The 24,378-nt window shown below is 39.5% G+C and overlaps 10 protein-coding genes across 10 annotated transcripts; 2 read left to right on the forward strand and 8 right to left on the reverse strand.

Moving 5' to 3' along the window:
• Positions 1 to 1,206: 1,206 nt before the first annotated feature.
• Positions 1,207 to 2,421, reverse strand: N7500_008544 (uncharacterized protein; the record flags this gene model as incomplete). The annotated part of the gene is made up of 6 exons (XM_056679688.1): positions 1,207 to 1,299; positions 1,357 to 1,583; positions 1,922 to 2,015; positions 2,065 to 2,128; positions 2,170 to 2,244; positions 2,273 to 2,421. 6 exons carry the CDS (start codon positions 2,419 to 2,421, stop codon positions 1,207 to 1,209), a joined length of 702 nt encoding a protein of 233 aa, XP_056530060.1.
• Positions 2,422 to 2,835: 414 nt separating this feature from the next.
• N7500_008545 (uncharacterized protein) lies at positions 2,836 to 3,809 on the reverse strand (the record flags this gene model as incomplete). The annotated part of the gene is made up of 4 exons (XM_056679689.1): positions 2,836 to 2,903; positions 3,076 to 3,115; positions 3,159 to 3,339; positions 3,499 to 3,809. Coding segments are annotated over 4 exons (600 nt in total), but the record flags the coding sequence as incomplete, so codon positions are not given.
• Positions 3,810 to 4,098: 289 nt separating this feature from the next.
• Positions 4,099 to 5,171, forward strand: N7500_008546 (uncharacterized protein; the record flags this gene model as incomplete). The annotated part of the gene is made up of 7 exons (XM_056679690.1): positions 4,099 to 4,183; positions 4,226 to 4,266; positions 4,288 to 4,581; positions 4,636 to 4,735; positions 4,823 to 4,931; positions 4,983 to 5,004; positions 5,052 to 5,171. Coding segments are annotated over 7 exons (771 nt in total), but the record flags the coding sequence as incomplete, so codon positions are not given.
• A 653-nt stretch (positions 5,172 to 5,824) lies between these two features.
• On the reverse strand, positions 5,825 to 6,187 carry N7500_008547 (uncharacterized protein; the record flags this gene model as incomplete). The annotated part of the gene is made up of 2 exons (XM_056679691.1): positions 5,825 to 6,106; positions 6,179 to 6,187. 2 exons carry the CDS (start codon positions 6,185 to 6,187, stop codon positions 5,825 to 5,827), a joined length of 291 nt encoding a protein of 96 aa, XP_056530063.1.
• A 1,162-nt stretch (positions 6,188 to 7,349) lies between these two features.
• Positions 7,350 to 7,718, reverse strand: N7500_008548 (uncharacterized protein; the record flags this gene model as incomplete). The annotated part of the gene is made up of 3 exons (XM_056679692.1): positions 7,552 to 7,718; positions 7,447 to 7,500; positions 7,350 to 7,399 (listed from the first exon to the last, which is right to left on the reverse strand). Exons 1-3 carry the CDS (start codon positions 7,706 to 7,708, stop codon positions 7,350 to 7,352), a joined length of 261 nt encoding a protein of 86 aa, XP_056530064.1. The 5' UTR covers positions 7,709 to 7,718.
• A 1,102-nt stretch (positions 7,719 to 8,820) lies between these two features.
• On the reverse strand, positions 8,821 to 9,453 carry N7500_008549 (uncharacterized protein; the record flags this gene model as incomplete). Its single annotated transcript, XM_056679693.1, is given in 5 exon segments — positions 8,821 to 8,912; positions 8,963 to 9,014; positions 9,030 to 9,152; positions 9,214 to 9,281; positions 9,393 to 9,453. The coding sequence occupies 5 exon segments, from the start codon at positions 9,451 to 9,453 to the stop codon at positions 8,821 to 8,823; spliced, it is 396 nt and encodes a 131-aa protein (XP_056530065.1).
• Positions 9,454 to 13,052: 3,599 nt separating this feature from the next.
• Positions 13,053 to 13,306, reverse strand: N7500_008550 (uncharacterized protein; the record flags this gene model as incomplete). The annotated part of the gene is made up of 3 exons (XM_056679694.1): positions 13,053 to 13,117; positions 13,170 to 13,232; positions 13,288 to 13,306. 3 exons carry the CDS (start codon positions 13,304 to 13,306, stop codon positions 13,053 to 13,055), a joined length of 147 nt encoding a protein of 48 aa, XP_056530066.1.
• Positions 13,307 to 14,011: 705 nt separating this feature from the next.
• Positions 14,012 to 14,689, reverse strand: N7500_008551 (uncharacterized protein; the record flags this gene model as incomplete). Its single annotated transcript, XM_056679695.1, has 4 exons — positions 14,012 to 14,035; positions 14,089 to 14,306; positions 14,366 to 14,477; positions 14,552 to 14,689. The coding sequence occupies 4 exons, from the start codon at positions 14,687 to 14,689 to the stop codon at positions 14,012 to 14,014; spliced, it is 492 nt and encodes a 163-aa protein (XP_056530067.1).
• Positions 14,690 to 15,568: 879 nt separating this feature from the next.
• Positions 15,569 to 16,036, reverse strand: N7500_008552 (uncharacterized protein; the record flags this gene model as incomplete). Its single annotated transcript, XM_056679696.1, has 2 exons — positions 15,569 to 15,820; positions 15,878 to 16,036. 2 exons carry the CDS (start codon positions 16,034 to 16,036, stop codon positions 15,569 to 15,571), a joined length of 411 nt encoding a protein of 136 aa, XP_056530068.1.
• Positions 16,037 to 21,557: 5,521 nt separating this feature from the next.
• Positions 21,558 to 22,120, forward strand: N7500_008553 (Aminoglycoside phosphotransferase; the record flags this gene model as incomplete). Its single annotated transcript, XM_056679697.1, has 3 exons — positions 21,558 to 21,694; positions 21,768 to 21,846; positions 21,896 to 22,120. The coding sequence occupies 3 exons, from the start codon at positions 21,558 to 21,560 to the stop codon at positions 22,118 to 22,120; spliced, it is 441 nt and encodes a 146-aa protein (XP_056530069.1).
• Between the last annotated feature and the right edge of the window lie 2,258 nt (positions 22,121 to 24,378).

The following is a 24,378-nucleotide window of genomic DNA, read 5'->3' on the forward strand; positions in this document are numbered from 1 at the left end:
TAGGATCCACCTCAGGGTATATAGCCTAGTATCTATCTGTCTTAAGACTAAGCTAGACCTAGGCTAAGTGTTATAGGATATATACAGAACAAAGAGAGGTTTCCTATGACGTAGTCTCTCTTATCTGGTATTTACTCTCCGGTCGGGACTCATAGGACTAATTTCCTCTTAAGAGGATTCTCTTAGGAGGATTAAGCTCTTAGAAGAAAGGTTTTATCCTCCGATTTCCAAATACCCTAACTTCCCAAGAAAATCTACCCAAAAAAATATTTCTATTTACGTCTTCCTACGACTAAGCTTATAAGAAGCACTATATAGTTTAAATATAGACATAAGATATACTTCTTATTTTATCTAGTCTTCTAAGAGCTTTCTCCCGGGGCGGTATTACTTATATCTATAATAGCCTATTGTTTTAGGCTATATAATACCTATATCTACTTAAAAGGGTCCTTATAGTGGCCTCGGCTTCATAGAACGACCCGGCTTAATCGAATCTATTTCCTCTTCTATCCTATCTAGGGCTCTAGAAGCCATTATTAGAAGTTGCCTTTCCTTGGTGAGTCGGCCTATAGCGATAAGTTCCCGCTCTTTATACTTAGAAATCATGAATATAGCGTTTCTACTATCGATAGTGGCCGTACGGAAATATTAAGCCGGTCTAAGACTTTAAAGACATAAATCGTACAGCGAATAGCCTTTCTATAAATACTTTTAGGTAAGTCACTCTAGCGGCGATAGATCTAATGGGTTTACGAGGAGATAATCTAACTACCTCCACTATTCCTATTTAAATACCCAGAAATAAATCTTAACGGGCCCTTAATATGGTTAAGGCGACACCGCTACTATACGCCCCAAATCATCCGCGGAAGAGGTGTGACTAGAGGGCTATACGATAATATCCCGGGAGATCGGTGTTATTTAATCAGGGTTCTCTACTAAGGATTCTAGCTACCCTTCACAGAGGGGAACTAGCGGTAGATCGTGATTAGCGACGTTTGTGACCGAAGTTATGTACTCTATATCCGTTTACACTTATACCGCTAGCTCGTGATTAGAGGCTAGCCATAGTGAATTTTATCTATCTTCTAATCGAGGCGTATCCCCTAAAGGAAGTTAGGCCTAGCTAGATAGACCGAGCTCTTCGTTAAGCCGCTCACGCTCCAATTCCTCTTCTAATTATTCCTGCTCTTCCTAGGTTCTCTATAAATAGGTAAGGTATATATCCAACGCTTGCTGCCTAGGAGGGCCACTAATATTTGGCGAACTATCTGCCTCGGATTCTAGGGACGCCGGCTAGAGTGTATTATTAACACTCACCTTATTATCGAGAGTATCTTGTTAATCTGGTACCACGATCAATACTCCTTTGTCCGGATCTTGCCTAGATTTATCTACTTCGAAGGAGATCCTCGTACAATCGCTAACGGTATCTATGTCTCTAGGGCTAGTATAGTTATGGGAATCGTACAGCGGAGCTAATACTAAGTTATTCGGCGCTGGTTCGAGATCTATTTCCCGAAGGGAAAGATTTTTATCGCGAGGACTGCTTTGGTCTAATATATCCTTATCCCGCGTTTCTATACTCGGTAAGTTCTATTCTATAGGCTCTTGTTCCCTCTCGGTCGCCCGGTGTGAAGTAAGCCCGTGTATCTGAACTTTACGCCTTCGCCGACGCCTTATATGGTCCTATTTATTTTCGCTCCTCGTTTATTACTAGTGTTCTATGCTTTGTCCCGCCCCTCTCGGTCAGACACTATCCCTTTATAGCCTATCTTGTCTATCTAGAGTTAGTACACTTGATAGGGCTATATATATAGTTTACTTATGGTTATTAGAAGGCTCTTCCTCTTTAATAAATAGCAGCGACTAAGGCTCGTCGCCTATAGGTTAGTCTCTATTAAGAGTTAGGCTATACTATATAGGCTTTCCGAAAAATACAAAATAGATATAGCGGCGGACAAAAAAGCTAGTGATAGTATCGGTAACCTTAACTTCCGCGTGTAAATAGTCTAGGAAGAGTATATTATTATCTTACTTCTAAGTGCGTGTTTATAGTACCCTAGAGCGGACCTTTATCTTCACGGTACTATCTACAAGAAGATCTTGTGACCGGTCGGGCTGGCTAGGAACTATATATCCAAAATAACTAACGATCTAACTAACTAGGATATCGAACTACTCGTAGTTATATCGATACCGATCCGGTTTTCGGGCCTATAGCAGAGCCGACCGCGCGATCTAATGATCGGGAGAACTCTTAATCAACCTATCGATCTCTGTAGACTTAAAACCGAGATAGTAGGTAAGTTCGGCCATCTCGTAAATAGCTCTCTGATCTGGTTTTACACGAGATGGTTTTGCCAATAGGTTGTCCTCCTTCTTTAGGTCCGGGGGTATTAGAGTATAGTGCCGCATAGTATATAGCTATACCTATAAGTAGCCTATCTCGAGGCGCTCTATATCGGTCGCTCGCTATTATCGAAAAGTAGACTCCGAAGTCTAAATGATACTTTCTCCTACCTCGGAATGATCTTCCTCCGAATCTAACTATAGAATAAATATCGAGCTTATAGTTTACTAGATAGAGGTTAATAGGCTAAAAAGTCGCTTAACGTAATAAGTGTAGCTCTCTAGGTATTTAAAATCTTTAAAAAGGGTATACAGAGACAGAATAAGCCTATCGAAATCCTTTATATAGATCTATATACTATATCTCTCTTTATCGCTGAATTCCCTAAATACGTGACCACCTAGGATAAGTCCACAAGCTGTTTTTGTATCGGTACGTGATTTGCTAGGTGCGAGCAACTATAGGGCTTCGACGGTATCCTAATCAATCTTCTTTATTGAAGGACGACTTGACGCGACCAAGGAAGACCAGAACTTCCAGATATAATCTAAATAGGTTATTATTTCCTACGGGATAGACAGCCATACGGTTAGTAGAGCGAAAAAAAAAAGAAAAAGTTTCTGAATGCTGAACTCACTTCGCTATAGCCCGAGGCTATCAACCGATGGAGTATACTTATCCTTATTCCGTTTAGCTAAAGCCTAGGGATTGCTAGTAACCGATCGAAAGCACGCCGGAGACAGCGGTTTCTTTTGTTGTCTAATTAATCTAAGCGTTCTTGATTATTAGATAATAGTCTCACAAACCACCGCTCCCGAAAAGCCTTATTATCTTCGCCCTTATATTGTCTGATCTTACGATAAATCTCTCTATCGGTCGGCTTCTTCTGATTTGTATATTCCTCTACTAAGGAGGCTCTTAGTTCCTCGCCGATATCTTTGTTGATGGTTAGTATAGAAAATATAAGAATAGAAGACAATATACTATCTAAGTAGAGGTCTACTATCCACTAGCGATTAGCCGGAGGTAGAACCTCGGCTCCTGCCTATATACGGTGACAGCCGTGTAAACCCCGAAGCTACCCTACCATAAATACAAGCTAGGGAATTTAATAAGTAACATTCGTTAGTAGCGATTGCTACGGAATATTTGCCTTCCGCAATATATTCGCTAGGTTGGTTTGAGATATAATCGTAGGGATATAATTATCGATATCGAGGCGGCGATAACGGTTCTTACGGAAGATACCACAGAGCCGTTCTAAGTTCTTTAAATCTAAGTCCCGGGGTAAAGGAGGGTCAAATTGAATCTGACTAATATTGACTTTGGCCGTTCTAATATATTTTAGACGCCGCTCCGTTGCTAGTCGCACCTCTTGATCGGTAAAAAAGGATCGACTTATAGAGGGATAATAAGGGTACAGAAAGTAGAAAACAATAGGCGAAAGCTCTAGCTATAGCTATATCTATTTATGTAGCTAAATCCGTATCCCGCTACGGTACCACTACGCTATTCTACTTAGGACCTACCGTAGTGTCCCTTAGCCCCTATAGTTCTTAGCTAGGAGAACGGTTTAAAACCATAGTATCCTCTTGTTTGTATGCCCTATTACTTATATTGCTACCTTTAGACAAAGTCCTATCGGTTCTATCATGCGGCCACTCGATGAAAAACGAGTGACAAAAATTTAGGTTGATCAGGTCGCCCTCCTATAGCAGACTCTATATAAAAATAATACAGAGATATCACCAGTAACCGAGCCTAAACTCAAGCCAAGCTCTCGCCTAATCAATAGGTCTGCTACGCCATCTCCTTCCGAGCCCCCTAGTAAGGTTATCCCAGGCTCCCCTAGGGATATAGCTCTCTAAGGGACTAGCCGTTTGGAGAACAATATCGGCTCGGATGGATTTGTACAAGATAAATCACCCTAGGATAGTTTCAAGCCATACTACGAATGCGATCTAGCTAGCACTGTTACTATTTGCGTTCTGTGCTCTGGTAGCCATGCCGCATGGGCAATCTGTCGATACCCAAGTAAGGACGCGGACAGAATCCTGGAGATTCTCCGTTCTATATCCTATAAGAATGTGGTTTTCGTTTTAGAGTGCTTTCGCACTTCTGATTCCCTATATACTTTAAGCAAGTTTGATCCTCTCACGCTAGATCACGTTGTCGCCTGTAAAGCCTTCCCAGACCAGGTGGAGCTAGCTACGATTATATCCCAGGTATATTTTTCACTCATTCTCGCAAATAGACGCTAGGTCGCTAATCATATATAGTTTCTTGATGGGCTATCGTATCTAGCTACCCAAAATTTCTATCACCCCTCTTTAGATTGTTCTAGCGTTCTGATGAGCCTCGAGGGGGAGGTGAAGATTAGTAAGCTAAGTCCATAAACATACATTTAGGGGTTACCTACTAACTATAATCCAGCACGTATTGACTCCTATATCATCCGATAGATAGGTAGACTTCATAAAATTGATTTAGCTCCTATGTCCAAGGTTATGATGGAATTAATGCAAAAATATGCTAAAGATGATAGGGCAGTCAGGATTGACAATCTTGACCGCTGGTAAACATGCCCAGCCGCCATCGATTTTCTCTCCGTCACGATCTCAGCTAGCTTATTTGAGGAACTGAAAAAAGTATATGACCCTGGATTTAATATGGAACTGTGCTTATTAGTTTTTAGCAGCGCTTTTTAATAGAAACCCGGTGGTGCCCAGGCGATCTAATCGGCCTTGTATGGTTTGCACTGATATCTTCCTGTATATTCTACTTATACACGCCGAGATCGGAAAAGAACGATTAGGTCAGGCTGTCATTGCTTACGTAATGGAAAGTGGATCAAATAACAATGATTGCGATCAATTTAAGCAGGATAGGGAATCAATATTTAATTATACTTTACTTCGTTGGTATTCTACTGTTGTGTATTAAATCTTCGAAACCTTCTAAACGTAGATTAGAACCATTATAAGTTCCAATCTGAAGCCAAACGACGGCTAGTATACTGACAACGAAATATTCTCGTTACTGCGCCATGGGTTTAGGGGTGACATATAGTCACCGCCGATTAATTTCCCAATAAAGTTCCGAATTTAAAGATTAGTGGCGCCCTATATATGGCTGGCTTTTGTGGGGTTCTTAGGATGGTAAGCTGGATAGTTATAAGAGTGTGCTTATTGCTAATTATTGTTGGCCATTATACAGTCTGGAAATATAGAGATCAAACTATAGCTAAAGGTAGCTGACAGGAAAAGAAGAAAGACGAATAAATGATCACCATTTTATTCTAGGCTCTTGTTTACGAAAGCTAAGGGTGATTCATAAGCAATATATAGACGTAAAAAAAAAAAGGCAGATAAGAAAGGTTAAACAAGACGACGAAGCTTAGTGGCGACAGAAGTGTAAAGGAGACAACGTCAAAGTTAGCTATTGAGTTAGTGCTACGTTACCAGCACACTAGCTAAGGAACTTAGTCATTTTTTGACTTATATCCTTCTTAACATCAACTACTTTCCAGGAAATTTCGGTCCAGTGGAAGGCCAGGGCTCTCTCGTCATCCTCGCGGACAGACACCATTTCCTTCGATCTAAGAAGACCATCATCTATATCGAAAATAGCCTTACGTAGATCGTACGTGATCCACCTAAACATAAGGTGTTTAACTACGGGCTCCAATGCCTTAAAGACGCGAACGGTGCCTGGCCGAGTTTTCTGGGCGAAAGTGACAAAAACTTTGGTCTGAGGTTCGGTAAATATATGATTACACCTAATCAAGGTCAGCTAAGCCACGCGATGATTTGGCTAGTATACGTATATCATATCATATAGAGAACTATTACCTACTAATAGTATACTAACCCCTAAGTTACTTATAAGCGCCCACCACTATTTACCTCGTCGGATGTAGTATATGGAAATCTTATCACGTCGACTCTTCTCGGACTTGGTTATACGTGGATCGTCTGGGTATATATTGAGGATACAATCTAGAATATAGCTCGCAGGGCGCTTCGATGACGGATGGGGATAGTATTTCTATGGGTGTTTACAAAGTTCCTTATAATTAAAATAGAGCAATATATACCTAATACACTTTGTAATAGGGTTTAGATAATGAGAACTCGCGTCTATATCTAGTACTCGTAGGTAATCAACGGCTGCCTATATACCTTTCTATTATATAGGGAGCCTAAGTGTATACAAATCGAGTGAGCTATATTTGTCCTAATGATTAAATAGGGGTCTTAGCATGCTATTAAGGTCCTATATAAGGAGATAAGTCTCTGCCTCAAGGATCCTCTGAATTTGATCGTTCCCGAGGGAGATACTACAAGACTATAGCATATTAAGAGCGATATAGTTTGAATTGTTGATAGTTTCCGTTATAGTTACTTGCCTCCCTAGGTCACCGGACAGTCTATTTATATCGCTTGCTTGACTAACCACGGATACTCTAAACGCCGGAAAGATATATTACTCTCTTATTCGCGGAGTTTCGACATAAATAGTAGAAGGTATCGAATAATCCCTATCTAGTTTAGGTATAGATATAGTTCTAGGTAAGGCTATTCCAAAGAGTGGCTAAGGGATACTAGCATGGTTCGGATCTACCACTAGAATAGTGGTTCTTTCAGCGGTCTTAGCTTCGTATAAAAGCCAGTCTATCTAGCTACCTTCGTTATCGCCGGAAAGGATCTAATTGTCTATCCACGATTTAGTCTTATCGTAGGTTGTTAGTATATCGTTTGTAGGTTAGCAGGGGTTGGTAGGGGAAGGTAAAAGGGATAGAGGGGGCTATATAGCATCCATATAATAGTTCCCTTTAAAAAACCGTGAATTAGATAGGTCGAGAGTACGAATACCGGGATATAAATACTTCTTACCTAGCGATACTATAGAATTACCTTAAATAGCTTCTTATACTAGGTAGCCTTTCACAAATACACTCTCTAGTCCAAAGCCGACTTATGTTATCTAGGCCCTAGTTAGCTTCCGGAGCTATTCTAGGTCGGTTCCGAAAGCTCGAGCAAACTATAAAGAGTAAGAACCAAATATAGCATATATAGCGACTAACTTACTATACAGCGCTAGTCTATGCTTAAAGGAACAGGGTTTATCGCCGGATCTCGTTCCTATTATATTGGCTATTAGTTATCGCGTGTGTCTAGGGAAAGCGAGCTTACCTCGAAGACAATCAAGAAGGAAAATAAGTTCTCGTAACTCTCCCGGTATGTTAAGGAAATAGTGAACCCTTCTAGCGTAGCTAGGTCGTACTATCGGATATAGCCTCCCCGTTCTACCTATTTCAAAATTTCTACCTACTAGGAACTCTCTATCCATCCAATTTACTCTAATTTACTGCCAATCTAATTAACTAGCTATAAAAGAATAAGTATTATTCACAAAAGGCAAGAAATAAAAATTAACTTATATCAGAATATATATCTTAATACCACTCTAGCCCATACTTCGGATAGAAATCCTTTAAGCGAGATAAGTGGATACAAACTTAATCTAAGAGGACTAACTCACCTAGAGGCCGACCATAAGGGAAACTATTTTGGTGGGAACCAGCCTATAAAAATACCCCTACGGTGATAAACAAAGGAATAAGAGTTAGTAGTCAGTGATAAGAATATACTAAACGAGAGGATACCGTTTAAAGGCAATAAGAGATATACCGAACGGACCGGTTAGGAGAAATCAAATCATGGTAGAAAGGGACAGGATCGCCACCCTTTTATAGGGAAATCGGGAGGGGAGCTAGCCTAGGGTAAAGGGGCCCTAGGGTGTCAAAAGGTGGTCAAAGGGTGGTCAAAAGGTGGTTAAAGGGTGGTCAAAAGGTGGTCAAAAGGTGGTCAAATAGTGAGGGTTTCTAGAAAGAGATCGAACCGCCCGGACAAAAACACTGCCACGGGCCAGAGAAGGACAGACGGATGATATAACCGCCTCACCGGTACCATTCACCAGATACGCCCCCAGAAACTTATCTGGGTGATCGAAAAGCGAAGATATTCTCGCCTTAGGGTGAGCGTAAAGAAGAGTGAGGACCTCTGTCCACAAGAGAGAAATAAAAGAGTACCTGAAAGCACTGGCCCCACCCGCGGCCCCACCTACCCACTATAGGTGTGTCTAGACCACTTAGGTGACCAGGACGCCCTTTCTCACCCCAAAGGGTGAGAGAAAAGTTAGGGTTCTAAAAGGACGGGTAACATACTTCTCCCACTCACGGCTACCTTTCCACACACTAGGGATCTCCCTGGCAACCACCAAAGCGCCTGAAACGGAATAGGCTCAGTATAAGAGCTACAAGCGAAGATATCATTTCTAGCCTATAGTGACTTCCCAAGATAATATCTAGACCTATAACCACCGTAACCACCCTATAATATGTCCCAAACCTTCCCTCTCCCTAATCTCCTACTAAGTTGCCGATAATTTCCCTAATCCGGTTAGTATTCTAGTTCTAAAAGCGTAATATCCTGATATAGGTGGCCTCTGACGATCTCTTGTATATAGTCTCTCAGATTGTCTAGTGTGGAAACTAAAGAGGATTAACACGTGATACAAATAGAATCAGCCCGGAGCACTTACCCATTATAAGTGTCTGACCTCGCTTGTCTCGAATGTTCGGTAGTCTCTCGACCTAGCTCCCAGATACCTTAAGCGAGACAATACTATGGTAATCAGGCTCACCTTGGTAGAAATATACTCGTTTATATTTGCCGAATAGTGTTTTATTATATGCGAGGCCGTTCTCAATATAGATTGATATACTAAGTATCTAAATCCATGCTTCCATCAGTATTGTGTGCTCACGTTCCCTTTTGAGGCTAGACACAAACATAGCCTTTATCTATAATATCATCTTCAAGGAGGGCATTAAGTAGGCTCTGGGCTGCAGTTATTATATCTGATTTATTAGCTTAAATTTGTTTGAATTCCGTATTGACGCGCTCACTAATTAACTCTATTTACCATACTAAGTGCAGCCGGCGAACTTAAAGAGTGTAGGTATTATAACCATATATCATCTTCTTAAGGTATAGAATTATTATAGTAATCCCAAATCCGCTAGCAATCATTAAAGTAGTTTTATATTAATAGATATCCTCGCTTATGCCATAAGGCCCGGTGAATAGAGTAAGGAAAGATACCGAGTTATCTAGAGCGACTGTGGCATAACGGAGAACATTTGAGGTCATGCCATACCGTGGTTATATAAGAAGCTCTATAGTATCCTATTTACCTCGCGACCAAGATATAACTATGAAAGGATATATCTATATACACAACCATAGACCAATTGATGGTATCTAGAGATTGATATATTGACTGGGCTTAACCTTCACTAGACGAGGTAAGACAACGCGAATATATACCGCTGTTACTATATTACCGCTCTCCTAAGATTTCCTGAACGTGAATGATATAAGAGCACAGGGAGCCCTATGGCCCGAAAAGAGCCCATTTCGATAAAACAGAGTCGCCAATTCCAAGTATATGGTTAGCCCTAAGATACCTAAAGCAATATAGATATATAGTCTTAGCGGGCCGTTATAGGTCGGAAGATACCGCTAAGTGCCGTAGACAAAGAGACTAGCCAAGGTCTAATAGGTTCGGAGGAAGATCTTATAGGACTATTGACAAAAGTATAGAATGGAAAATAGAGTAAGGACACCTAGTGAAGTAGTACCCTATAACTATTAGCTATATTAATATAATACTAGGAGGGAGATATACGATCATGGTAAATAGATTACGTGTATCACCTAGTAGAAAGCTAAATTCCTAGCTCTAGACCTTGGCAATGATATGAAATAATATTAGAGCAACGGCTATCTAGCTAGTTATAAGGTGAATTTTGCGACAATTTTGCCATATAGTGCCGAGAAGGTCGGCTAGATAGCCAAGGTTAATAGCTAATAGAGGGAAGATTATATTGATAAGCGCTAGCTCCCCTGCCCGGTGGCTAGCTCTAGTTAACGAATAGGTTTTAAAGAAAACAAGAGTAATATTGATAGTGATATATATCACGTGGATAAGGACACTAGATCAAGTCTATAGACCATAGATCCGATACCTATAAATAAGGACTAGGAGAGTAAGATATCGAGAGAGTAGAATAGAGAAAGATTACGCCTAGTTGATTAAGATAGAGCGAGCCTAGATCAGAAAGAGGACCAAAAAAATACCGCTAGTGGCAATTACATAAATGGCTAGTATATCTATACTCTATATAGAATCTTCCCTAGATCTAATAGTGTAAATCTTGAAAAGAGAGCGCTAGGTAAAGAGCTCTCTGGATCAAGACATTTTGATAGTAGGTACGGCCAACAAGATAGATAGCCTCGCTGCGGTAGGCTCTCTAAGGCAGAATATATATGGCTTCGATAGAGACCGCAGTCACCCTTAGTGACCAGGTTTAGGATATTTAATAGGCTAAGCTACCTCGAATTATAGGAGATCCTTTAAATAATCTGGTCTTAGTAGTAACTATATCATGTCCAAGAAATCCCTATAGGTGAAGAAGCGATAGTCAGAGAGTGCGCGAGCGAAAACGCAACAACGAAATAGATATTAGCGAAGCCTATTCAAAAAGGCTAAAGAATTTGTCCTTAAGTGCGAATCCGATGTCTTCTTAGCTATGCGAGTCCGCAAAACTAGGTATATATATATCTTTGACTCGTCCACTAAGAATCAGTGGCTTAAAGACTTGTCTAATATGGTACTTTATTCTATATATTGTGTAGATATTCTACCGCTAAATTTACCATAATAGGAGTTATGCTACCCTCGTCCGATTCAAGAATCGGTGGAGATAGCTCCCGAGCTTGGCGAAGCTCTGCTAAAGTAAGGAGATAGATTAGCTTTTCCCAAAGTCTAGTAATTAAGGAAGAATTTATATCGACTGTCATTCTTTTGTAGTATTTTCTATGTCAATAATGATAGTAATGGAATGCGAATACTGGAGACAAAAGGATCATATCAAGCCTCGTCTCCTGCAAAGATAGCAACCAAGTGTTTCAAATTAGGTAAGACATCGATGGGGTTGAAGTTTATTCATATTTATAAGCCCTTCACGAGGCGCCTCTTATAGTTAATATTAGATATGAAATCAAGATAATAGGCGCTGCCGGGATAGTGGCGTAGTGCGTATTTTGAAGTGTTTTAAGGATTAGATTCTCTAGTATATCAGAACCCAGGATGAGGCGAGCGAGTGGTACTTGGCAAACATACTTCCCAATTTTTCTATCGCAGATATTAAGTTAACCTCTGTAGTGGGCAAGGGCCACATTTGTCATCTCCTCAGTTAGTATAGTCTAGGAAGGCCTGGATTACTTAGTGCGTAAGGTCCCGAGTCATAGCGCCGCAGCTATCCTTGCCAAGTATCACCGTAGCCTATCGTACAGTATTGGGCCATCAGGCCAGGAGTATGTAGGAGTAACCCGCTTCGAACCATTTGATAGTCGCCTCCTCAGGAGAAGAGGCGCCCGGATCGACCTCCAGAACGACTCTGAGCTCCGACGACGCCATGCCATTACCTGTTTTTTCCAGTTGCTTAGATACTCTGGATTTCCGCGACCGGTATTGTTCTAGTACTTGACTCAAGGGCGCTATGGGGAAATGTATCTTTAATTCATTGATATCGCAGGATAAGGGGTTTTACAATGGTGGGATATACCGCGTCGTTTAGTTCTAGTAGAACAAGGTTCGGGCTGAATGTTTCCGATACCAAAATAACTACACACCTCCGGAGTAAATTATGCGCACCTAAATAGCGGACAGAAATTGGAAAGCTGCTTTATTTCCTAAGAGATCCCCCGAATTGACCTCCACTAGGCCCGATAGAGCTTCTCTCGAACCGCCTATTCTTCTGTGGGCAAGGGGCAAAAAGGCAACGAGAGATATAATTGCATAAACTAACTTAAAGCATTGAAAGAAAATAGACAAGGCACAAAAGGACAGCGTTCAACACAAAGCATTAATAAGTTCTCGTAGGGTTCCCGTTAGTTACTGCCAATATTGCGGAGAACCTAATATTTCGCACTTAGCATCCCAATAGTCTCTATTCCTTAAAAGTTTAGTCATATAATATTCGCCTTCGACAACCCGCCTTTGTAGAAGATTAGCAATACCCTGGGTTTTAATAGGCCGCCCGAGTTGTAAGACAAGCCTAGTCAATAGCCCCTCCTCGGTAATAGAAAACTCCAGATTTTGAAGCTAGCCCCTTATGATAACAGATATTCCTAGGAATATAGACCTCGCGTGTTTACCGAGAATCCATAGACCCGCGTATATCTTAGTAAGCCTAAGTTGTTGTACGGCTCGGTCAAGCGTAAAGAGGTATTAACAATCGCTGTGAAATTCCTTCGAAATTAGTTTATAAGAATAACCTCCTATAGAGGCTTGTCTGTTCGTGCGTATTATCATCAAGTCTATTATATGTCAGCCTCTAGCTCTAACTTAATAGAGTCATAACACGCTTCTTACCACTAGGGACTAGATAGAGACCTGGCTTCTCCTAGTATATTTCTTCTATCTTCGACTTCCGGGAAATTGAAAAAATGGGTTGTTTGAATAAATCCCAAATATAGTTGTAGCTCTTAGATTTTAGAAGGACTTCGTAGATCCGATTAAGTGTAAAATACGTAGTAGTACTGCTTCTTCCGGCGCACAGCTTCTATAATTTGTCGTCGACAGGCTTATACAGGGAGCACTTCGTTGCATCGAGTTTTATGATAAAGTCTATAAGTTATTAGCTAACATAGCCTCGCCTAGTAGGTATACTCTTTCTGACCATCTAGAACGTCATAGATATATGGCCCTATTCGTCTAAATTCTCTTAAGAAGATATTAGGATCTAGGGGTCCTTAGGTTAGCTTTATGATGATGCCATAGTGGTTTAAAGAGCGTACCATAAAAAGGGGATTCCATTTTTATTGATCTAAGGCTTACTTTTCTTGCAGAGATTTCTGGGAGTAGCCTTTGTCTTTATATAACTAAATGGGTACTTGCCCTATTCACATTCTAGGGATGTTTGTATTTGGTGGGCTAGGAATAGAGTAAAATATAGGCCATATTTGATGGCCCCACCAACCGCCAATTGGCACCAATCTTGCTAAAATAGATAACCTCTAAATCGAAAAGATTGATGTTAATTTAGGATGATTGGATTCTTTTGTATATAGTGTTTAACTAGTAACTAAGGGATTTGTTGCTTTAGGTTAAAAGAGCAACACAACGTTAAGCCAATTATGTTCCTATACTAGGGCCCTTATGCCATTGGCTAGCTGCTACTCCTTTCTTCGCCTTGGAATAGCAGTAACTACTATCGTTGGAAAGTGATCAGGGACTGCCAAAGGATCAATGATTGCCAAGTTATATTTCATTCTGCTAGGAAAATCACTTTAGTAAAGAAGAAATTGCAGAAACGCCACTAATAAAGCCATAGGTCTCCTTTCCATCCCATATATACTCAAACTCGGAGAATAGGCATCCAATTCAAATAGTAATAGATAGAATATATTGATATATTTCAATATGGATTTGTATCAGGACTTATGAATTTGGCCATAAGCGTTAGCTATATCACCTGTGATTATACCGCGAAAGTACCGGAAGTATTTCCACACCGGCCGATCAGTCAATATCTAGAGGCCCTAGCTATCGAGAATTAGATTACCGCAATAAGCCTGAGAATAAAGAAGAGCACTTACTGAAGATCTCGGTCCTTGACTAATGTTTGACAACATGATCACAGCCAGCTTTTTGTTTTTTAGATATGTAGTTGAGCATTCAGGGGATAGGTATTCCTCTTCTACGCAAATAATCCTGCCTTTAATAAGTTTAATGTCTAGAGGGATGTCAGGAAGCATAATAGTCTCACAATCTATATAGTCATCAAATTTCATGGAGATAGCTCGGGGTCGGGTTACTAGCAATTAAAGTGTGAGAAGGTAATATTAAAGGCTTATAGTATATAGGAAAACTCACAAATATAATTTGCGACTAGATTAGCGCGTGTCTCCACCGCTCTCTCAATTTGATTTGAAATGCAAACTAGTAGAGGCTTTGTGACGTTATATACAACTTCGGTATTTTGAAGCTTATATACCGCTGGTTTAGTTCCTATATACGGGCTGGAAATATTAGGGACAGTTTAATCTAGGCGTTCTCTACTTTGCTCTCCTGATGGTATCCAGAGGGATTGTATCTAGTTCGGAAGAAGGGACTAGAGCGATATAGAAGAAAGGTAGTGTATAAGGTCAGTTGGGCAGCTAGCTTCGAATAGAGTAGAATAATATGTGGTAAAGGCATTAATAGAGATAGAAGGCCTTAAATATCACCTATGTTTCTTAGTTCAAGTCTGGCAGGTTATAAAGGTGCCTATTCCTACTACCTAAGGCGCTATTGATTGTACCTTTTCATTGAAGCAAGGATCTACTCATGGTCAGTACCTACCTCTTTCGCTAGTGACGATAATATACTTATATTAGAAGTCCACCCCGATTCCTATTCAGTTCTTATATGGGCCCGCAGAAATTTCTTTGGAGGCAATGCTTTTTTTGAGAATTGAATCTCTATCCCTTAGGGAATAGGCGCCCTCGGAAACTTCTAGCCAAGACGCTAGGATACTGCTAGATATCTATAAGACTTTGAGAAGCAGAAGATCCCAGGAACCACACCCCGATGGAAATATCTCTCTCGAAAACGATTTATACGCCTTAGTAGGGAATATTTTACGTGACCTTAGTTATAGTACTATTTTGATACTAGCGCTGATAACTTGGCATTTTGATACTTCATCTTCCGAAGTGGGGTAGGGCTTGATTACTTTCCTACAACGACCTTATGATAGTAAAGTGAGAATACTTCAAGATCGATACCGAAGTATTATACGTGTAACGGCCCCTTCAAACTTTGGCTTTTTGCTTATCTAAATTGAGCCCTATTATATGATCAGTGGAGTGCAAAAAATGAACTGGATTATATTTATATTGATTAATAGTAACCGAGCTTTCTAAGGCGGTTACCAATTTCTCTAAGACAGTCATTATACTAGTCTGTCCAAAGTTTGTTTATCTTAATATCCAAAACTTTTGTGAGATACTACCTTTTTATATACTCCTATAAGTATTTTAAATGTAGGCGTTGGTAGTAAAGAGCTTTCTTTGAGTCAAGATCTTCTACTGGTTACTACACAATAATCGGATTATCGTTACTCAGAGGAACGAATTTCAGAAGCCTATATTTACCCAAAACCCGTGAAATACTAGTCTCTAGTACCGCAAGGTCCACTAGGAAGGCATTGTTTATATTGTTATAGCCAACCTGGGCTTGATACTGATCGCTAAGATCTTGAAGAGCAATGGCATCAAAAACCATATCCTTAAGGCCCTTTCTTTTGATATCTTCTATAAGATAAAGCCCACTTAGAGAAAACCAAACCTATATAGTCTTGTTTGGTTAGAGTTTGATATTTATAAGTAGGAAAGGGTAACCCACCCGTAAGCGAATCGGCGCTAAGTCTATAGTAGCAGAAATAGTAGGTTGCTCTTTCGGCATAGGTACTTTCAAAGGTTCACTCAACAAATTTCGGTCAGGTTCTAGACCTCCGAACAGAACTGTCTCGCGCGAGTTTCCTAGAGAGAAGAGTCGGGTCATATAATCTGAAAGCAAACAACGAAATTTCGGTATGCTTAAACAGACCATGGTCTTAGATATAGAGTCTTAGTGATAGGTAGAAATAGATATTTGGCTACTTTTGAAGCGACTATCTCTTTTAATATAGTGATAAAAATATAGGTATGGTTATTCTTACTATATACAATTAGTTACAAAGCTAAGACGGAGAGAGCTATAGATGGGATATATATACCTAGGCACACATATCCTATCCCTACAATATTTAAGTCTGCCATAGTTATCTTAGAGGCGCCCTCGCAGATAAATTGACCTTAAAGTTTAAGTAAAGTAGCTCTATCCCTCTATAGGCATTTAATTCTTGATCACCGTTAATGGGCTTCTTATATCAATTAAGCAGAGATTTTAGTCGTAAATTAGGTGTAGAATAAATAAGAGGATTACTAGGCAAATCACTAACTAGTCTATGTATAATGAGTTATATGTCCCTTAAAACCTACCCTACTAGGATAGATGGTGGATTTTATAAGTAAGCCAATATTTTATTATATAACTTCGCTTACTATATTAGGTGGGTCGTGTAGGGTCGGGCACCAAGATCGGAGACTTCGACAAGCCCCGCGATAGCCCCTCCTTTATCTAACCGAAGTCGTGGATTTTCCTTATAGAGGCGTAAATAGCTTAACGATTGTCATGAGAAAAGTTTAGGGAGGATATACCTGACTTTCGAGTTACTTGCCTGATTCTGTAAGACTTTTTCTATGTCCGCTTTATTGCCCTTATAAGGACCTATAGCGACAACCAACCAGATTCATGAGCCAGTAATTACTATCGTATCCGAGAATATCGAACAAAACGCAAAATTAGCTTAGGACCAAGTCTATGCTATCGCCGACTCTGTCCCCGAACCGATAATTAGGAAAGCTTCCGGGTTTCTGCCTAGTGATCTCTACTATAAAGTCATAAATAGAGCTGTGGAGGAATATCTAGTTAAGGTATAGGATCTCTGGCGAACTTCACAAGATAAAATATCTCTAACTTAAATATAAGGCTATATACTCTGCCCCGTCTCGGAGGATATCAAGGAGTAGGAAAGGAGGAGTTATATACTTTCCCGGTCAACCTAGAATCGCCGATACTTTCATAATAATAATACCAATATCGATCCGAGGAAATATTTAGATCTATAGAATAGAAGTCGATACAAAATATTATTATCACATTCTATAGGAATATTCCCTTTATATCCTAGAGGGTGGCCGATTAGTGGTATTGATAATAGATAATATTGTGTTATAAATAAGTCTTTTGTACGAGTATGGTTTTGTATATTGAATAAGTACTTATTAGCGTTTGCATGGTTATAATTCTGGTTATTTTTGAAATTATATGACTTCCGAGAATATATTGGATAAGAAATTGAACTTTAACACCTAGTCAATCATTTCCGCCAAATATCTTTATATATCTAGCGTTTTAGGTACAAATGCTAATATTGTAATATTAGTATCATTAAAACCTAACAAAGGCATAGTGTTTTTGTTCGCCGGGGCGATTCCGAGCAGAGCAGCGCTTATATCATTTAACACCTAGGGATTTACCTAGTGTGGGTTTAGTTAAAGCTCAGGAGTATTAATAGAAGTGAAGTTGCTCATTCTTAGACCTTCCGCCTCTAACGCAAACCACTATATGGCGATGCTAGTGTTATTAGTGCATAGGACATTTAGGGTAATAGAATACCCTTACGAAATACTATCTATTACGAAACTTATATCATTGAAGGTACAGAAAGGACTATAAGTAGCACTTTGGCTATATTCAGTAACGTATCTACTCTTAAATAGGGTAGTAGACTGTTAATATAACTTATGACAGACGTGCTAGCTAAGAGATTGCTATAGAATCAAAGTTGCCGCGAAAGTTTCACTATAGCCTATATATTGCGAAATTGAGGTTGGTTGGGAGGATAAAGGTAGATACACTAAAGGTTCAGGGATTATATCGGTTCTTGTCGAGACCTTAGGGCTGGTAGGAGGAGAGGTTATCTGATACGTCTCAAGAGAGATTGATAGCGAACGGTTTTTAGAGTATTAGTCTCTTTCCGGGAATACTGATATATTAGAGAAACTTATCGGAGAGCTAGGGAATTTTTTATAGAATTGTCGCGGCCGATCTCCGTCGAAGCTGTAATTTAAGCTTACTACAATACTTAAAAGAGCCCTAGCTGTTTTTTCACTCCCTGATAAGACAAATATTAGGGATGTTCACCTTAAAGAGAATATATCAAAACCTACCTATATATAGAATAGTCGATCTATACTGGTCGCCCGTACGCTTAGCCTATTGGCTGCGCTATATAGGCGTTTTAACTACTATTGTTCGTAGAGTATTATGGATTGTAGTCTCCAATTGTGTCCCCCTATAATAATAAGATATAAGCGATCCTATAGCACGCTCTAAATAAGATCGGATTCGATATTAAGGTAGTGTTTTCACAAATAGATTAATAGCCTTAAATTCGACTAAACTCTATAAATATATTTCAAAACTAAAAGAGTCAATATCTATTCAATATCAAAGAATAGTATATATACCTTTTCGCGGTGGAGTCTAGTAGAGAAAGAATAATTCCTTGAGGTTTAATACACTACCATTTCCACCCGAACCGTGAATACAGTAAAAATGACTTTTTCGTCTTTCTTTGCTTCGCTATATCAGCGTTCGGCTAAAGCCTTTACACAATAATATATAAGGAGCTTAGAAGAAACATTCTTTGTCGATTGGTATCCGGTATATTCGCGTTTAAATACTTAGGCCTAGATCTTTGTCTTTTGCCGTTGATACGTAATTGACACTACTCTTCCTAGATATATTGTGATAAGATGATCAACAAAAGCTTTCTTCTTAATAGATCAATCTCTCTAATCCGTTCAAGGTCAACAAAGCAGCGTCGGAAAATATTTTGGTCAGGGATATCGCTATCCTAGAATAGCTACGGACAACTAGACCAGAGAACTAAGTATAACAAGAGAGCTTCAACTCTCTCTTCTAAAAGCGCCTAGTTTTTGGTAATATTAGTAAGTTTCTTCACTTACTTCTTATCCAGATTTTCTCTAGATTGCGATAAGAAGCTCTAAAACCATAAGCGACGTTCAGACAAAGCAGAGTTATCCCAAATTATCCGCTTTAAGTTCGAGGCGAATATCTAATAAAGAGCAGTTATCTACTCTAGGGATTCAAGTATCTTTCTTAGTAGGTCGCTAGTTTCCTAGGTAAGTCAGTAACTAAATCCACGACAAATCTAAGTGTCATATATTGTTACCAGCCTCACGGAGTAATAGCTCGAGATACGAAAGGGTAGCACGTAATACTCGGTCAACCTATTATAAATTAGCAAAGGTTGATTTCGGCTATATTTAAACGACTTACTCGAAAGCCTATCTTAAGAGTGATATAAAGTTTGGATAACGGGAAGAAGCTTAATTTTCCCACTAAAGTTGCTACGCCTATATAATAGGTTCTAGTTGAGCTTCTCCTTATTCGGAAAGATATATATGGCTTAGACGCTAATACAGCAGGGATAGGATATATATGCCTGGGTATATATATCCTATCCCTGCCGCAATAGATATATTGGTAGTAGTTTAGACACTTTTTCCACCCAGCGATCTTAAAGAAAATAGGATATAGGTGCTAGGCCCTAGTTCGTATTCTATATACTTCGTGCTAAGATGTTGTATTAATGCCAATCATTAGACCGGGTTTAGCGCTAAGTTGACTGGGGTGATAATGAATAACGATCAAATAGAAAGGAGATTGTGTATAGCTGTCTCCCATTGAACTAGACTTTGCTTTATATCCTTAACTCCTTACGGAATGAAAATCAGTCAAATTCTTTTGATTCATTTTCCTCCCGTATCCTTGCTCGCAGTTCTCTTTCTTTGCTGGACAGAATAATCTATGGCAAATATACTGGATTTTCTCGACCATAACCGACAACCAGCTGAGCACTCGCATGAAATATATCGCCAAGTTAAGACCAACACGACCAATTTCTATTTTACTCACCCTTTTTCTTTTAATTTATTTTTAACAAGAAATGGGCAACTTTGATGGTGTCACTTCTTAACAATATCAAAGAGACCAATGATAGAGCAAACTATATGATGTATGATCACCAAGGCGTGTACGGAGTATGGGGATAGCACACAGGAGAAATGATACCCAGCTCCTTGCTATCGAGACCGTGTTTCACTAATGGCAAGGTTGCGATCAAAGCATAGATTAGATCCAATCATTCCGCAGGAATTAGCGCTTTCCTACACTCGTACGCGACTTTGCGTCGCATGCCCAAAGCGCGATTAGATCAGACAACTATAAGTACCGTAGCTTTACACATTATCTTAAACACGAGAGTACAGTAACCGCAACCGCGATATAATCCGAAAGCTCACCTCAAGGATCGCTTTTCGAGGGTACTAAACTATCTCCTCTAATATATATATACTTTCTAAGCAAGAACAATTCATTCCCTAATTAATACTCTCTATTAGCGAGAGTTACGATACAGAAGGTATTGAAAAGTGCAACCGGTAAGGCCGTCGAAGGAAATACCTAGAAAAAGTTCACTAATCCAAGTGTGAGCCGTGGGAAGACCACTTTCCCGAAGACATAGGCAGAACAAGAATATCTAGGGGTTCGATAGGACTATAATAGAGAGGTCACTAAAGCGGATGCGGTTTATCATAAGTTCCAGATATAGCCAAACACTAGCAAAGTCCCCTCTTCAATCAAAACGTGGAGAGAAGGCTATAGTGGGATATATATAGTCATAGCCACTGCCCTAGTTAAGAAAGATGGCTCGAAGGAAGATACCGAGAAGGGCTTAGGCGACGCCGTAGCTTCGGTCAAGACTTAAATATCTAATAGTTTGAAACTATAGTAGATAGTCAATATAGTAGATCTACGATTTGAACCAAATAGAGCAAAGTCGGTATCTTTTTAAATTGAAGTAAGTATATTTAGCCATCAATAGGAATCCAAAGGGTAGCTAGCTTTTGTTTGCCACACGGACTAGAAAAGCTGGTTTTGCCAATAATATAGATGCAATTAGTCGTCCTCCTTCGCGCAAGCTATTCCAAGATCTAATTAAGTATACTCATATCGGCGCATCAACGCCGGGATACCGGAGGATTTATTAATCCTTTATGTTTTGTAATTTAAATTATATAACTAATCATATCTCCATAACTAGTTATAAATTGCTGGGAGAGCGGATACAGACATTGATTGGACCCCTATGTTTTCAATACGGAAGAAACCGATAACTCACTAATGCCTAAGGCAAAAACTGCGAAACTGTGTACTAACAGTACCGGCCAATAATCTCTTATCCTACTAGAATCTCTGCATTAACTAGTTAAAGGTGGTTGATTACCTAATCCACTTCGTTTTGACGCGACCAAAGCGCGTCAAGGGGTAATATAAAGTCCCTTCCTGATTATTTCCTACCTCCGCCTTACTTCTTTCTCTTAATGAAGCTATGGCTAAGCGTCTATTCGGAACAATTCCTTATATTCTCCACCCACGCAAAATCATCCCTAATACAAGACTAACTCTCGCACGCCCTATTTCGACGTTCCAGAAAATACCTAAGCCCTGTGATCTATTCGAGTACACGTCTGGACGATAGATATATATTGCAGGCTTAGACAAATCATTTATCGTAAATTCTCCGCTGATATAACAATAGCTATAATGATAATTTGAGACGACACGAGAGAAGACAAGTTTTCAATATCTCTGGACTTAAGCGCCTTGCTACTCTAGCTGTTCAGAAGAAAGAAACCGATATAATTGAATTCAAAAAAACTTACTAAGGGAGGCTTCAACCGGACTTTTCTGATCACTATACGAGATAGCTATCGATTTATTGCACAAATTCTATATCCGGCTACCGAACTAAGATTCCTATTAGTCGCGAGTGAAGTCGCAACGCTAGGTTTTCTACGTGCTTATAGTATCCTAGTACCGAAGGTTTTTAGCTACTCTACTATTGCAGATAATTGTGCGGGTACAGAATATATATTTATAGAGTATATCTAAGGAAAAAATCTAGGGGATATATAGTATACCTTGTCTAAACGGGAAAGAAGAGAATCGGTTGCAAGAATTGTGTAGCTAGAGTCTCGTTTATTTAGCTTATAGTTTCCAGTAAGTGGAAGTCTCTATTACTACAATGATTTGCTAGATAATTACCCCCGAGTTATTGTTATAAGCCTCGGATCGACCCACTGCTTCTATATCGGCCCTAATACTTCGCTACGGATATAGTATAGGAAAAGACTCAACTTATCGGTTAAGCGTGGACCTTATGAGTGACTTTCGGGTAAGACTCGGGACATAGAAGACTTCGAAGACTAACTCTATAAAGACCGAGATCCTTTAGCAGTTCTTACTACCAGTGCCGAAAAGGAGATTGCCTATCTTGAGAAATTTAGGCGACCTCTCCAGCCATTCTAGTGTCTTCGCCGAGAGGTATATAACTATCAGTCTTAGTCCCACCTCGAACATACTATGGCTCTAGAGAAATACCTTTAGATTACACCTTACCTTATACCACATAACTGTCCGGCCCTTTATCGTCTAACTATACGACACCCCGATCTTCAACCCAACAATATATTTATCTCTGATAACCTAGAGGTTATAGGGTTAATTGATTAGTAGCATAGTACAATTTTGCTATTATTTTTATAGTGTGGTATTCTAGAGAGTCTACAGAATTATAGCGACAAGATCTCGGAATCACTATAACTCCCGACTTTACCGGACAACTTCGATAAACTCGAAGAAATAGAGTAATTCTAGCAAGCGGACCTCCTACGTAGGCGTTAACTCCACTATTTTTATATTAAACTGATAGTAGAAAGAAATACTAAACATTACGAGGCCTTGACCCTTGATTTTAGTACCTTAAGGCGGCGGCTTTTTGATTATACAAGTGACCCTTAGGAGGGTGACAATATAACTTTAATAGCCGATTTGATAAAACTGTCTAGGATATAGATAGACTTAACTCGTGATACTAGAACACCTTATCCAATATCCTTTTCGGATAATGAGTTAACGGAATATCTACGGCTAGAACACACACAGTCTAAAGCAGACAAACAATTCCAGACTTACTAGGAAGCGATTGGGGTTAGGCATAAGGGCTAGGTACCCTTAGCAAACTATAATAAGGCGAAAAGAAGCGAGAGAAAACTAAAAGCGGACACTCTCGATACTGCCGAAACGGAAGAAGAGAAGACAAGAATCCAAGAAAACTGGATTTTCGACAACTTTTACGAGGAAGAATATATATGAGAAATAAGTCTTCACCGCTGCTTATATAGCCAACAAGGGACAGATACAAGGTCACAAGAATATTAGGGGTCAATATAGTAACGAACACAGTCAACACGTGCGATATATAAGCTTCTTGGGCTACGTTAGTAGACCGATGGCATTTCCTATAGTGGAGAAAAGAGTAATTGTGGACCAATCATATATTGCCGCTACAGTAACTACCTTCTATAAGGTATAAGGCTAATTCTAAAATTTAATTCCTGCTTGATGATAATGGGGCTCGGTCGCAAGTTGAGAGTCGATAGTTGGTAGGAGTGGATAAAGGCAATTTCTAGCATGATATTTATCCTATCTTCCCAAAGCTAGGGGTTATTACTTAGTTGTACGCTGTATAGCTACTACTACGGCAGTTAGAATAGTCTCTTAATCAATCAAATAATACCTGAACTTCTACGTTAGACCTAATTAGGAACTGTAAGGCGCGACTTGGGCCTCCTTGTAGATTTTCTACAACGAACTGCTTCGGGCTTAGTGAATGGCTGATCATGGCACACCGCTGGAAGAAAACGACTAGGTTTTAAGGGAAAAACAATATTGCCAAAGATATATCTATTCTATTACCCTAGTTTCAAATAGAACCAGGTAGGTGTAGCTGTATTGCCATATATAACAAGCCGTTCACTAAGGCCAAAGCGGGGGGCCTCTATCACTAACCGATCACTAGCAAAGATGATAGATATTTTGTTAAACGGGCGCTCTAGAACCTCGACTCCCCTAACTACTATTTTGTCTTATATATGGTAACATATAGGACATTAAATAGAACGGTTATATAAGGGCTATCTTCATTTTGCTTAGGCCCAGCCTATTATATAAATTGGATAAGACATACCATATATATTTCCCTTTGAGATCATCAATCCTCAAGCTCTACAGATCTACTCGTGGTCATCATATAGTAAAAATACAGTTTGTTTAAGATGGTATGTTTGTTGAGCTATATATAACACTAA

The sequence above is a fragment of the Penicillium coprophilum genome (genome assembly GCF_028826855.1).
Source record: "Penicillium coprophilum strain IBT 35676 chromosome Unknown utg000005l_segment0_segment0, whole genome shotgun sequence".
In the NCBI taxonomy this organism is placed as follows: Eukaryota; Fungi; Ascomycota; class Eurotiomycetes; order Eurotiales; family Aspergillaceae; genus Penicillium; species Penicillium coprophilum.